Source organism: Scylla paramamosain, chromosome 33, assembly GCF_035594125.1.
Source record: "Scylla paramamosain isolate STU-SP2022 chromosome 33, ASM3559412v1, whole genome shotgun sequence".
Lineage (NCBI taxonomy): Eukaryota > Metazoa > Arthropoda > Malacostraca > Decapoda > Portunidae > Scylla > Scylla paramamosain.
This window is the reverse complement of record NC_087183.1, coordinates 4,902,031-4,917,367: the sequence shown is the minus strand read 5'-3', so window position 1 is coordinate 4,917,367 and position 15,337 is coordinate 4,902,031. Positions and strand designations below refer to the sequence as shown.

The following is a 15,337-nucleotide window of genomic DNA, read 5'->3' as shown; positions in this document are numbered from 1 at the left end:
ACTTAATTTTAACCCCAAAAATTGGGATACAGTCTTTGTCATCTTTGTTATCAAATATACTAATAAGATATTAGGAGTATTTTTAGCCACCATTATCAGATAGAGAGCAAGAAATATGGAAAAACAAGATAATTACTGTACACATCATCTTAGGTTTAAGATGCATCATCACCTTGGGACAAATGCTACTTTTTCCCCTATGTGCTTAATTTGTGCAATTAACATATAACTTTGTAAATCCTGGCACATATGAAAGGAACAACCATGTTTTGATGCCAAATCTTCGTGGGACTTTGATGGAGATTTTTCTGTTGACATTGTGTCTCTGAATTGCTGCTTGTCTGTTTATATCTCTCTTTGTTGCCACTTTTTTCTTTAGAAATACAACCCATCCTTTCACAACTTTGTTCTTCTTTCATTATGTGTTCGTGCAGTCAACTACAACACATGTATAAACAGAGGCTTAACAACATCAATGCAAACTTATATCTCCCACTTTTTATTTATTTATTTATTCATTTAATAATTTATTTTGTATATTTATTTATTTATTTATTTTTATATTTATTTTTAAGAAATCTATATGTCTGATATCTGCTGGTCCTTTTGCCTTGACAGTGTTTTGGCAGTCACAATATCTCTGCAGGACAAGTGATATTGGCTTGATTCTTTTGGGGATTTAGGGTTAATATTTTGTAATATATAAGTTCTGTATGTCAAGGTGTATCATGAGAGGCAATTTTATAAAGTGCATCTCCAGAGAACTGTATGAGCATATACTGAATCCTGCATTAAAACAGTCAGCAACCACAGGCAACTCAACCCATTGTATCAATGCATTGTTACATCTCTTGCTATTTTCTACAACTATTTTAACTCTGATCTTGTTAACTACATGCCTCCCCACCTTCTGTGGCCTCACTGCACAAAACTCTAATTTCTCTCATTGCTATTCTGTCAATCTCTGTAATGCAAAAGTTAACCAATTTTCTCAAATCATTCATCTTTCTCTGGAAGTAAACTCTGGAACTCCTTGCCTGCTTTTGTATTCCTTCCTATGACATGAACTCTCTCAAAAGGGAGGATTCAAGACAATTATTGTTATTATTATTTCTCTCCCTCCTCTCCATTCTATTTGACATATCTATGGGAACTGGCATTAAGTGAGCCTTTTTTTTTATTCAAAATTTTTGTTGTCCTTGGCCAGTGGCCCTTACATTGAAGAAAAAAAAAAAAAAAAAAAAAACACCCAAATTGAATCAGTTTTTTGTGGACTCACAGGATATTCTAACTTCTTTTGTCTAGGTGCAGCTGAAGGTGAATACAGCCTGAATGTTAGTGTTTATTACGACAGTTTAACCTGATGTGGTTGATCGAGCCACTCTTGAAAAAAATCAGAAAGCTCCACCTATAGTCAGGTAGTAGGAATCTTTATTTCTCAAAATTTGGAATTGAGTTTATCTTTGTATATGTTTTCTGTTGGTTGATGGTAGATTTAAGTTTCTAGTTACATTGTTTTATGTTAGTTGTAAAATTATAAACTACAACCTTCATGTAGCCAATACTTAAGATTATAGTTTAGTAATTTTATGTTATAATCTTTCATGTTTGGTTTGTTTGCATTGTTCACTTTCATGAATATTCTTTCTCAATTATGGCCTTTCATATTCTTTTCAACTGTCTTGAAAAATAGCCATATTTTACTTATTACTATTTAGTAATTACAGTATGTGCATAACAAGAAGCCTTAAACGGCATATTATTTTTCATTTTCCATTTTCCATTTCCAGGTTGGTAATGCTGTGCCACCTCCAATGGCTCGTGCTTTAGGACTGGAAATAAAAAAATGTATACTTCATGTAGAATATGAGTCTGAGAAATTATAAGAGTATTGAAGCATTGGTTGGCAACTGATTTTAGTACAACATTTGTTTTTATTTTGTAATAAAGATTTTATCAGTTTTATTTTGCTTTTAATACATTTTATGAGTCATTAATCATTACTGTTTTAAGTGATGGAGATATTGCAAGTGTATATTTTTGTAAAAAAATTTAAAACTGAAGTTAATGGATATTACGATAGTAGTAGTAGTAGTTCCATATAAAATGCCCCAAACTTTGCTGCTGTGCAACATTTATAAAACTACCAGCTATATCCAAAATATATTCTATAAACCTAGTTATTTTTCCTTTTGGTTTACCAATATTGCATGATGGAACAGGAAATAGTACTTAGCCTATGATGCATGTAATTATTTTCACCTGTCTGAAGGCCATGAACCTGATGAGTATTCAAGTATAGGAATATCATGTTTTAATAACTTTGGCAAGAAATGCATGACAATAGCCTCTTTGGACTAAGGTGTTGGGTCTCCAGATCACTTAGGCATAATTAGTTAGACCTTAAGTCCCTTAAGCCTGTTAAAGTTAGTAACAAGGTACTTTTTATTCTCCTTTTACTTTATTACTGATATGTAGATATTTGGATGGTATGTGTATATTTTTGGATATATATAAATTCTGTGACAGGCTTAGTGGTGAAAGCATGCCTTTCTCATCAAGCCACTTCCTGGCAATTAATACTTTCAAAGGAATTTTATATTTGATTAACATAGAACTTCTAAAAAGTGTTGTCATCAGCATTTGATCATTCCTGTCCATCAAGCACATGTACTTATTGCTAATGCTTTCAGAAAGCCTGCATTGACATAGTAGCTCAGTGAATGACTAGCTTGAGTAATGAGTGCTGTCAAAGTTTTATGGATGGATGTTAAGTAATTTGTACCATTTACTAATACATTGATGATGCCATGTACAGGAGGTTGATAATCACTACACTAAAACACTGTAATCAGTCTCACATCAGTTTAGTAGAGTAAACTCATTATTTTGTCAAATATCAAAAAGACTGAAACGCATTCCTATTCTGCCATTTATTTTAATTACACCAAGCTACAATAAAAAAATAGTCATTTCACAAATAAATACTGTAGCACAATACATCAATAAACCCTGACAGTTATAATTGTACATTGGTTCACATTGTATTGTTATTGTCATTTATTTACTTATAAAACTGAATTCAGAAGATAAGGTAAACATGTCAAAATAACACAAGAAATTATCAAACAGTGGTTGGCTAATTAACATAATATTGCTACTCAACTTTAAGTCGTTGTAACTCTTTCATGTCTGATGAGTTAGTCTCAAAATTAATCTGAACCTTTATAACAGAATCATGCATTATAAACGTCTCATAATGTGGGACAAGAGACATCCAGTGTAATAATTTATAATCAGGTATTCATAGCTCTAGATTTTAGTTACATAAACATTACTAATGACTTGCTCATGTGTTACAAATTACTTCCTTGATGACTTGTGATCAATAAAACACTGGATAAGTTTACAGTATTATGTAAATTTTGGAATAAAAATACATAAATAATTCCTTCATAAACTTTTAATTTGCATACTAAATTCATTACAATGCACATATCAGCTACGTTTGTCCATCACTGGCGCTGAAGGTGCTCTCCTGGCTTGAAGTGGTTTGCTAGACTTATGGTCCAGTCATCCACAACCCCCTTAGTAAACTCTCGGATAAACCTGTGGTAACCAATAAGAAAACTTTGATCAAGAAAATTTTTAGAATGGATGATTTATGTGAAAATCTTATTGCCTACATGTAGCTACTAATAATACAACAAAATGTAAGTTTTGTTATATACATTTGCATTAATAAGACAGGATTTTTGTCCCAAAGGCAGCTCACACACATGGATACTTTGGACAAGAGGGAAATTCACACACAGTCAAAAACACTCGTCCATTTTCACAGCTTTCAATACCACATTTTCTCTACTTTCCTTGATCATATCTGCTATATACTTTCATTAAGTTAACTTACACTTCACACCACTTCACATATCACATACACTTCTAAGACATTGGAGTGCCATTACATGAGGCAATTCTGGCAACACTGGCTATCTGCTGACTGAAAATAAGAATGGCCAAACAAATGTACATATGAAGGATGCAGCATATCTCAGAGTGAGAGGAAATGAACACCATTTTTCTTACTATTATTTTTATTATTAATATTATCCAATGAATCCTTTGTAATACTGAAGATAGTAAATACTAAAGTATTTGCAACATAAAGGGGGCATGTAAACAGTTAATAATTCCTATGATGTGACCATTGTTGATGGTCAAAATAAGTGAGGAACAAGGATTGGTTTAGAATGCAAAAACTGAAGAATCCTGACTGACTTCAGTGCAAGATTGATGAATGTACTGAGTATTTATAAGAAAACATCTAGAATAGAGGGAATGAAATATATGTAATAGTGGTGGTGATGTGTACAACCTCAAGATTACTTAGTCTCCTGGAGGGAATGGGTAAGGATAAGATATCTAAAAGATACAAGAGGAAAGTAAGATATTGTATGTGGAAGAGGACAACTCTATTAAATGAATGGACGAACTATTATAGTATCTGTGGAGGGGAAGATGGGGAAGTAAGATACTATGTGGAAGAGAACAATTTTATAAAATTAATGGACAAAGTATTAGAACATCTGAGGAAGGGAAGATAGGGATGTAATGATGAATGCACATGAATGAAGAACATAATCAGGAAATAAGTGGTCTCCTACAATGACTTGAGATTCTTAGGGCAAGGATATCAGATAGGGTAAATAGACAGACCAATTACAATACTTAATACCAATGCATCTTACCTATAGTTAGCAATGGATATGCGCTCATGGTTATCATAGACTGCCCTCAGACCACCTTCACTAGCTGAGGGGGAGTTCACATATTCCTGGAAACCTCGGAATACGTGGTAGCACATGGTAATCTCCACAAAAATACGCTCGTGAGTGGTACCTGAAAATTGTAATTAGTCGATATGAATATGGTAAGAAGTTTACACATTTTCCAAACTGCATTTCAGTCTTGAATATTAAATTAAATTATATTCAAATATTCCAATCAAAGGATATATAATCTTAAAACTGGAGTAGGTGTGGGTTAGGGAATGGTCTCATACGAAGGGGCAGGGGTAAACCAGTGTATGCTGTTGGGCATTGCTACGGAAATATGTGGCCAGCTCTACTATGTCTAAGTTCCTAGGGTACAGTAGGGTGGTCCACAAGACTATCTCTTTCTACCAGGGGCCAATAGAGGTAAGAGTGTGAATGATGTGTGTGTGAGCATGTGGTTCTTTGTCTAGGCCACACTGTGTGGGATTGCTGGCTTGGTATAAAGATAGATAAATATATCACTGTATGGAAATGCTCCAAAGCTACACTTATGACATTTTTGGTGTTAACCTGAAGTTTGCTTTTAAGCAATTCCAGAAATTAAGTCCTTATACATTGTATACTTCGATCATTCTTAGGAAGCATTCAAACAAAAAGCAACTCATACTTGTGCAATTACAGTCTTTTATATGCTTCATAACTGATATTCCTTGATAAATATTGCAATTAACAATTATTAGTAGGTTTATCTTTCTACTCAAAGCAAATGGTCCACCTTTAATCCAACTGCAGAGAGGTCCTGTTATATGAGCATCCAATATATGAGAAACCAATGATATGAAATAAGTAAATTAGGGACTATTTTCTTTATGTGAGCACAAAAATCCAATGATACCAGCTTCGGTCCAAGGCAGGTAATATTACAAAGTTAAAAGTGTGCATCTTCCTGTACCCTCCTACCAACATATACGGGCTGCATAGTTATGTACGATGATTCAGATGCACTGGGATGAGTTTGTGAGCACTGGAAGAGAACCATGCATCCCTCCCTTGTCCCCTACCTACCATGCACTCTCCAGCCATTAACTACACACTGGTGAGTGTTATGCAGGTTATATATGTTAAATTAATATGAAATCATGTTCTTTGTATGATGTTTTCTCTTTTAGGTTGCCTTATCAACAATTCTGTAATATAGACACATTTGCTGTGTTTGGTATCATATAAGAACATAAGAACATAAGAAATAAGGGAAGCTGCAAGAAGCGACCAGGCTTACACGTGGCAGTCCCTGTATGAAACACTCCTACCTATTTCCATCTGTTATCCCCATCCATAAACTTGTCTAATCTTCTCTTAAAGCTCTCTAGTGTCCTAGCACTAACTACATGATTACTGAGTCCGTTCCACTCATCTACCACTCTATTTGAGAACCAATTTTTTCCTATCTCCTTCCTAAACCTAAATTTTTCAAGCTTGAACCCGTTATTTCTTGTTCTACCCTGGTTGCTGATCCTAAGAATTTTGCTTACATCTCCCTTGTTATAACCCTTATACCACTTAAAGACTTCTATCAGGTCCCCTCTTAATCTACGTCTCTCTAGAGAATGTAAATTTAACAGCTTCAACCTCGCTTCGTAAGGAATACTCCTCATCCCCTGTATCCTTTTAGTCATTCTCCTCTGTACTGATTCTAATAGACCTATATCTTTCCTGTAATGTGGGGACCAGAACTGCACAGCGTAGTCTAGATGAGGTCTGACCAGCGCCAAGTATAATTTTAATATTACTTCCGGCCTTCTACTTTTAACACTCCTAAAAATGAATCCTAGTATCCTATTTGCCTTGTTTCTGGCTTCTATGCATTGTTTCCCTAGACGGAGTTCAGAGCTAACTAACTCCTAAATCTTTCTCGTACCCTGTACCTACCAGAGTTTGGGTGTTTAATGTGTACCTATTGTGTGGGTTTCCTCTACCTACGCTAAGCACTTTGCATTTATTGATATTAAATTGCATTTGCCATCTATCCGTCCATTCATTCATTCTATCTAAGTCTGTCTGCAAGGCGATGGCATCCGCTTCTGACCTAATTAATCTACCTATCTTTGTGTCATCCGCAAATTTACTAACATCGCTACTAATTCCACTATCCAAGTCATTGATATATATTAGAAATAATAATGGCCCTAATACTGATCCCTGTGGCACCCCACTATATGTTAGCTTTTGTATTGTATGATTTGATTTAGCTTAAAAATTTACCTTCGACAAGGGTTACTGAACCTAACTAATTTTTTGCCATTACTTACATGTTTTGTAATTCGAGAATTCACTATACAAGCAATTCAAATGGAACCTAACTGTTCATATCATTGGGACCTCCTCTGTTATCAGTTTGTCTTTATGGTTCATTACTCATTCTCTAAAGTTTCCAAGAGAAATCTACACAAACTACCTTTTATTGTCCTCTATATACTTAACTTCATTGGTAAATATCATTCCAATTTGATAGGGGAATGAAAAAAATATATCTTCTTTCTCAACAGCCAGGTCCAGCCTTTGTTTCAAAGAAAAATGGGCAAAATTCTTTTTGATTTCTTCCAAAGAAGGTGTTGTCACTAAACCTTCAAGAGCTTCAAAGTTGCCTTTTGAAAGCTCTTGAGATACATACACCAGAGCCTGCAATTACAAGTTAGTTTTACATGTATTTACAATTAGATAATAGTAATTATAGATTATAAGGAGTCTTACAATATACTGATACATAAGCAGTTTATTCATAAAACTTCTTGATTCTACAAAGAACATGTATCATTAAGTAATTATTCATATACTAAGCCAATGCCAACCTGAATAGCTCCTCTTTTAAAAGATGTCATATCAAATTCTTGATCTAAATAGCGGTGAATCAGGAGGTTGGCAAATATCCAGTTCCGAATAGAATGCCACAGACTTGGCCACACCACCCAGGGGAACTCCATCAGCTGTGGTGAGGCTTTCTGTGGTTGTGGTTTCTCTTGTTCAATGCTTCTGCTGACCCTTCCTGATCTGAAATATACCTGACTTCTGCAGTGGAGCATTTCTTGTATTTAAAGAAATACAGCTATATATTATGTGTACATTGTTTATGGGTAGAGTGAATTATGCCCACTGGGTGTGTGTGTATTATGTTTACAGTAAGTTCTTGTTAACTTTTTTATTTACCCCCTTTCTCGTTAACATGTGACAATTTGAAAATTGATATTCAAGAAAGAAGAAAAGTCATAGTCAAATAAACTAGAACAAAATCCTAGCCAGCCCCTAAAATATAAGTACTGTGAGTTTAGGAAGGGGGATAAAAACCCAGGGAGGAGTTAGGATTCTTTTAATCTCTAACGCTTCGGCTGAATAGCCATCCACAGAGAGACTGAGCCGAAATGTTAGAGATTAAAAGAATTCTAACTCCTCCCTTGGTTTTTATCCCCCTTCCTAAACCCAACTACTTGTCAACATGAACAGTTCACATAAGTACTGTGATTTACTGAATGTTAAATACTTCAGTGAGCAAGATAAGATAGTCTTGGCAGCTGCAAATGTGGGGGCACATCTTTCATCCACCCCACTTGCTCCCCTTGCCATGTGACCAGCATAGCATGGAAGTGCTTTGTCTTACTATTTCCCTGGCAGTTGTTGGTCTGAGTCCAGATGAGACAGTTGTGCTGCTAAGAGAGCTGGTACATTCAAGGAGTTTTGCATTTATAAGTCATATTAGTAATCTGGTTGAGTGGCTGGGTATAAGATACACACCTCATTGTTCTGTACCTTGTGTTGGCCAGTATTAAGGGCCTGAAATACTGCTCTCAAATTTCTCTCTGGGTACAGCAGAGGTTCTTAAGGTTTATTGCTTAGTGGCACACTTAATGATATATCCTGGACTTTGACAGCACACCAACTCTACAGTCAGTGTAGTGTATACCATTCCATGAAAATTACGTGGCACACTTGGGGGACTGTTGCGAGGCACAGTATGAGAATCACTGGTATAGAGAGATGTTCACCAACTCACTTCTGTGCATACTTATGTCTTGCATCCTATGTCTGTCCAGGCAGTCTGCTTGGAGTTATGTTACTCTGAGATGAGTTGACTCATTTGTCTTGCATTCCTGTTTGGTTAAATGGTGCTGGCCTTTGTTGTTGTCTGTGTGTGTGTGGTTTGTTGCCCAGAGGATTAGTCTTTGTGGTGTGTTGCTTTGTACTTGGAGACTCATTTCTCTCCTGATCTGCCACTTTGTAGGAGGTAAGATTAGTCCTCTGGGAGACATGAGATGAGCTAAATACAAGCCTGAGTACTGTGATACTCTGAGGACAGTGGGTGGACTGTTGTCTTGGGACAGTTTGTCCTCAGAATATTACCTATTATTGGGTTGTGTCTTATGCTACTTTCCTTTCTAGCACATGGCTGCTGAGTCCTTTTCAGCTGTGGGAGTGAGTTTTGGATTTATATTTCCTCTGCATTGTGAGGCAGAGCTGGCAACCTTGAGTCTTTTGCGGTTTACAGCCTACAGCCTATGAATAGCCTGCACCACTTGGAGTAGCTTGTCCAGCACTAAGCTATAAGATATAACCTAGGGGAAGTTGACCAAGTAGAGGCAATTGTTTATGGTGTCCAGAGTGACCTACAGAGAGGGGCAGTGTAAGGTCATAACAACATGCACTTACCAGCAGCTAAATATAAAATGACCATGAACAAACTCTATAAATTTATATTTCATGAAGAACAATGAGTATAACAAAGATCTTGCAAATAATTTTCATAGCATATAGTAATCATAGTGAATTATTTCAGTAATATATATATATATATATATATATATATATATATATATATATATATATATATATATATATATATATATATATATATATATATATATATATGTATCCTCGGTTCTCGAACTTAATTTGTTCCTGAATACTGTTCAAAATCCAAAATGTTAAAAAAACAAACTATTTTCCCTATAAAAATCAATGTAAAAATGGATTAATCTGTTCCCAGACACTAGTCTTAACGGCTTATGACAAACACTCCCACAGCCAAGATGGCTACTTCACAACATCTCCAGCTCACAAATTATTTATCCAAAAGGGATGTATTGAATGAACTTAGTGACAGTGAACTCATCAGAAGATACTGTTTAGACCAGTGGTTCTCAACCTTTTTTCTCCATTCCCCCTTCATGAATTCTCAACAATCGTGTGGCTCCCCTCATTTTTCTCCCAGATCCCACCCCAACAAAAAGATTAAAAAAATAGATAAATAAATAAATAATGATAATTGAATGTTGATGACAACACCTATGCTTTATTACAAAGCTGACAGTCATTATTATCTTGTATTTGATAGATTTCTGTGATATGCCAGGACAGAGTGATGCAAGTTTTTTTTTATTTTTTATTCAGATTCCTAACATTATTTAGAAATGTATAATTTGTAACAGCCTGCCATGGCCCCCCCTAAATTCTTGCCATGGCCCCCAGGTTGAGAACCACTGGTTTAGACCAATCTAGTGAGGGAAGCCTCACAGAGGGACACAGAGAAGTGATCATAACACTTAGACATCTTACTGCTGGAAAAAGCTATTGGAAAAATGTATTTGTGCAATAGAGATGGTGTTGGGGATCATTGAGAGAGTCACAGGTGACTTGGGATTACTCCTGAGCACCAAAAACAGTTTGTTTACATTGAGGCTTTTCAATGGGATCACATTTACCTTACTTCAAAGATTGAATTACTGTCTTACACTATGTGTTTCTCCTCCAAATATATAAAAACAAAGTAGACATTTATAGAAATTATAAAGTAGTAATAAACGGAAGTTTTTGCTGTCTTTTCATATTTGGAATCAAGTAACTTTGTTCCAGAACTGAATTATGGTACCACAACTGAAGCAATAATGAGTTAAAAATTTTGTTTGGAAAGGGAGGCGTTTAGTAACCGAAGTTCCACTGTGTGTGTGTGTGTGTGTGTGTGTGTGTGTGTGTGTGTGTGTGTGTGTGTGTGTGTGTGTGTGTGTGTGTATATATATATATATATATATATATATATATATATATATATATATATATATATATATATATATATATATATATATATATATATATATATATTACTGAAATATTTCACTATGATTACTATATGCTATGAAAATTATTTGCAAGATCTTTGTTACACTCATTGTTCTTCATGAAATATAAATTTATAGAGTTTGTTCATGGTCATTTTCATTTTCCTTTTGTTATCATTATTACCATTATTTATTTATATATTTGATTTGTATGTATAACACCTCTTGTTCCCCTTTTGTTTTTTATCACTCCATAGGTGGCATCACGCACCCCCTCAGTCAGCAGCCAGCCTCTGGGTCATCAAGTTTACTCTGTACTTGGCAGTTTGTTATCATACTGGGAGATATTTTAGACAGTTTTTGTTGTTATCCCTGGATTTGGGCATTACCATGTATTAGCTCAACCCCCTAGCACAAAATTAATAATAACTTCAGATGAGAATTTTGAAGTTTAAGTCAATTCTAGCTTAGATCCCTCTCCAATCATCTCTTGTAGGATACTGAGTGGATTTGTATGTTTGTTATTAAAGGTGCACATGCTTGATGGCAATGTGACATTGAGTCACGTGTTAAGACCTATGATGACGTGGGGTTATCTGCTGTGAATCAGGTCACAAGAAAATTTGTTAGCCATTCACATGTAACCACATGTATTTAGAGGAGGAAGAAGAACCTGGGACTGTCTATGCTGCATCAGCTAGACCATGGCTACAAAAAAAAATGTGTGCTGGTTGTGAATATACAAACTGGCAGTTTACTGCCAATCCTCTCAACTTCTTCTTAAGGTATTTTTTGTTAAGTAATTACTGTTGGTATGTAGTGATGACTGACAGAATGTAGGAGGTTACAAAATATTGCATTATGTTAGTTTACCCTATGGTTAGGTTAGGTAATGTTAGGTTAGGTTAACATTAGGTTAAGTTAGGTTAGGGTAATGTGAGGTTAGATTAGCTAATGTTAGTGACCTTATGAGAGAGGTCCAGAGGGGGGTCAAGTACCCTCTCTCCTTTCATTAAGGTTAGGTTGGTTACATTTGGTTAGGATAGCCTAAAAATTTCTCGTTTTTTAAATTAGCCGTTTTTCATCCTTAGACTTTTTCAGGAATGTCAAAAAGTGCCTCATATTGGCTTTCCCTGCCCAAAAACCCCACTTTCCTACCAGGCCCCTATGCTTGTCAGCTAGTGAAAGAGATAAAGAGGATGGAAGTATTGGCTGAAACTGCAAATTTACCTATATATATATATATATATATATATATATATATATATATATATATATATATATATATATATATATATATATATATATATATATATATATATATATATATATATATATATATATATATATATATATATATATATATATATATATATATATATATATATATATATATATATATATATATATATATATATAACTCTCACACACACACACACACACACACACACGTAGAAACAGAGACAAACTGACACAATAACCCACCGGTAGAACCTGAGTTGTTGACATTTTACAGGAGACTCAAAGGAAGACTGATCCAGGCTTTCCCTCCCCCCACCACTATGAAGGCATAGTGCTGGGCTGGAGGCGGGAGGTGCTGCTCCCCATTTTGAGGTGCTAAGGACGTGTGCCAAAGCGACCCTTCTGTCCAGGCCTCCAGGACACCACCTCGACCCTCCGCCGGGGAGCGAGTGGTTCAGCTGGCTTAATGATCTTCCTGCTGCCTTAAACATTATGACAGTGTTGACCTTGCTGCTGCTGCTGCAGCTGAATAGGTGTGTGCGATGATTAACAATCACAAGGAAGTATACATTCTGCGGTAGTTGCTAAGGAAGACTGCTTATGTTGTTCAGTCGTTATGAAGTATGGTCTCTTTCCCAACGGCGCCCGTCATCATCACCATCGCCTTCTTTTTTGTCTTCATTTTTTTTCTGGTTCGTGTGGTTACTAGGTACTCTGGTCGTGATCTTTACCATATTGTTCTTTTCATGTATTCTTCCCTTATTATTGTATCGTGTGACGAGAATGTTATTAGTATCATTATTATTATTAAGCTATTATTAACTATCGCTACCTCTTCACAGCTCGTTACATGATTGATTGAGTGATTGATACATTTATTATTGCATTAATAATGAAATACAACAAAGGAGGAGGATGGACCTTGCCACCCACCCCCTGGGCAAAGACGTAAAGATAGAGTATCAAAAATATAAAAAATAGATAGTATACATTACAAGGATATAAGTAAATAAACAAATACAGATATTGTACTCCTTATTGCATAAATATTCTACAGTTTGGGAGCAAAACGTAGGATATTCCTTGAGTATATCCCTGAGAGTGGTTGAGTCTAAGAAATGGTCAATGAGGGTATACAAGTCATGTTGAACTTGCAGCCTAAATTTAGCAATGAGAGGATTCCGTGACATAATGACGCAGAGTGTGTTCCCTTGGTGCAGCTCATAGCACACAGCATACATCAGGAGAAGCACTGACTTCCCAAAAGTATTTATAGCCTAATCTGAGCCTCATTGCCACCCTGTCGTGATGCAGTGTGTCTCCCATAGGTGTAGGCACAGCTTTGGGAGACACGCACATGGTGAAAACTACTGTCACTGCCCCTATGGCAACAAAGCTCTAACTGATCACTAATGTTACTATGGACAAAGTCCTTAGTGCTACTCTTAACATAGCCCAGAGTGTACTCAGCTCCAGGGTCCACTGCGTCGTCCTGAAGGGCAGATTGAGCAAGGCGGTTTGCCTTTTCATTAAGTGAGATACCCACATGAGAAGGTATCCAGGTGAAATGGACCGTGGCACCAGCACCTTCTAGGACGTGGATGAGATCAAGACATTTATTTATTAACTAGATCACAGTCCATGGGGAGGTAGACTGGAGAGCATACAGTGCAGCCTGACTCAACAAAGAAGTTTACATCCTTATGGAGAGGCGCCACAATATGGAGCGCCTCCAGAACAACATACAGTTCTGCCCAAATGGAGGACGTGTGCAGGGAGTCGCCTGGAAACATCAGTGTCAGTGTAGTGATTGGCAGAAATGTAGTCGCGGATGAGCAGCCCACATCCGGACCTGCTGCCATTGACTGACCCATCACAATAAACATGAATAGCCTGAACGTGGGGGTACTTGGAGAATTTAGTCATGAACATGTCTTGCAGCACATGAGGGAGCCAGTCCCTCTTGGGCTGATGCAGTGAGTGAATATCAACACTGACACGGATTGGAGCGGTGACATAACAACATTAATACAGGCCTCAGCTATACTTACAATTGTAAGAACTCCCAAGATCTTCCTGAGGTATGGAGTTGTAGGAATCCAAGGATCATGATACAGGGGAGTTAGTGATCCCTTTAGAGTCGGAGCCCGTGCTTAGCATCCGACCAACAGTACGACAAATAATTTCCTGTATCCTACACCTAATACTCAGCAGGTGCAGTTCAGCTCTGAGGATCTCAGTCCGTGCAGTCCCGGGACATCCCAAAATTATTCTCATGGCTTCATTCTGAACAAACTCCAGGGGACGGAGCTGGATGGCACTAAACTGTATTAAAATAGGGGCTGCGTAGTCAATGAGGGACCGTATGACAGATGTATAGAACATCCTTAGAACTGGAATACCAGCCCCCCAGGCCCCTGTTTGCTAGTAGCCAAAGTGGCGTTAGCAGTGGCAGACAGAGGTCTCGAATATGGTGTATAGCATGGAGTGACTTCCTGAAACTCAGCTGAACACCCAGGTACTTGTGTGTATGAACTCTAGGGATGGGAACATTATTTACAGTAGGCGGTCGAGAGACCTTCCTTTTGGCTTGAAATTTGGTTTTTCATTCATTAATTACAAGTCCCATTTGAACACACAATGCTGTTAGTTGTGACATAGCTAAATGGAGAATCCTGGGTGTGGGGCATTGGAGGAGTATGTTGTCAGCATAGATGAGGACCTGGGTGCCCTGCGGGAAGGAACAATGAGCAATTTTGTCCATCAAAACATTGAAAAGCATGGGACTAAGGACTCCACCCTGTGGTGTTCCAAGCTCAAAGACTTCCTCAGAGGAGACTGCACTTTGAAACCAAATCTGTGCTGTTCTATTGTACAAATAGTCCCTGATCCATCCTAATAATCTACCTTTGACGCCCTTAAGAATGAGTTCCATCTTTATTGGCCCTGTCGAAGGCACCCTTGAGATTAATGGAAGCTCTGCAGGTAGCATCCTTATTTATAAGGCACTCAACAAAACAATGACTTGTAGAATGACTTTTTAGGAAGCCATGTACATTGCCAGAGAGTACATGGCCCACCTAATATATAAGCCTGTTCAATATTACCCATTCCATCATCTTACACAGACAGCTGGTGAGAGAAATGAGGCGAAAGGTGCCATCACCTTTGGGGATTGGGATGATAATGGCTGTTTCCTATGAGTGGGGAAGCTTG

At 36.9% G+C, this 15,337-nt stretch overlaps 2 protein-coding genes across 2 annotated transcripts in view; one reads left to right on the top strand and one right to left on the bottom strand.

The window, feature by feature from the left end:
• The window catches only part of LOC135089539 (DNA (cytosine-5)-methyltransferase PliMCI-like), a 27,017-nt gene extending 24,838 nt beyond the window's left edge, over positions 1-2,179 (top strand). The window contains 1 exon segment of the mRNA XM_063985195.1: positions 1,791-2,179. Within this exon segment, the coding sequence (XP_063841265.1) occupies positions 1,791-1,886 (96 nt within the window). The 3' untranslated portion in view covers positions 1,887-2,179.
• A 739-nt stretch (positions 2,180-2,918) lies between these two features.
• Positions 2,919-12,770, bottom strand: LOC135089538 (m-AAA protease-interacting protein 1, mitochondrial-like). Its single transcript, XM_063985194.1, has 5 exons — positions 12,365-12,770; positions 7,625-7,823; positions 7,258-7,454; positions 4,749-4,901; positions 2,919-3,609 (listed from the first exon to the last, which is right to left on the bottom strand). The coding sequence occupies exons 1-5, from the start codon at positions 12,610-12,612 to the stop codon at positions 3,516-3,518; spliced, it is 891 nt and encodes a 296-aa protein (XP_063841264.1). The 5' UTR covers positions 12,613-12,770; the 3' UTR covers positions 2,919-3,515.
• Positions 12,771-15,337: the final 2,567 nt, after the last annotated feature.

What these genes read in the sequence shown, in the direction of transcription:
- LOC135089538 (XM_063985194.1), bottom strand. Translation starts at nt 12,612, where the DNA reads ATGTTTAAGGCAGCAGGAAGATCATTAAGCCAGCTGAACCACTCGCTC. An exon ending in CAACAACTCAGGTTCTACCG is followed by an intron (nt 7,824 to 12,364) that starts GTGGGTTATTGT and finishes GGTATATTTCAG; the next exon opens with ATCAGGAAGGGTCAGCAGAA. An exon ending in TTAAAAGAGGAGCTATTCAG is followed by an intron (nt 7,455 to 7,624) that starts GTTGGCATTGGC and finishes TTGTAATTGCAG; the next exon opens with GCTCTGGTGTATGTATCTCA.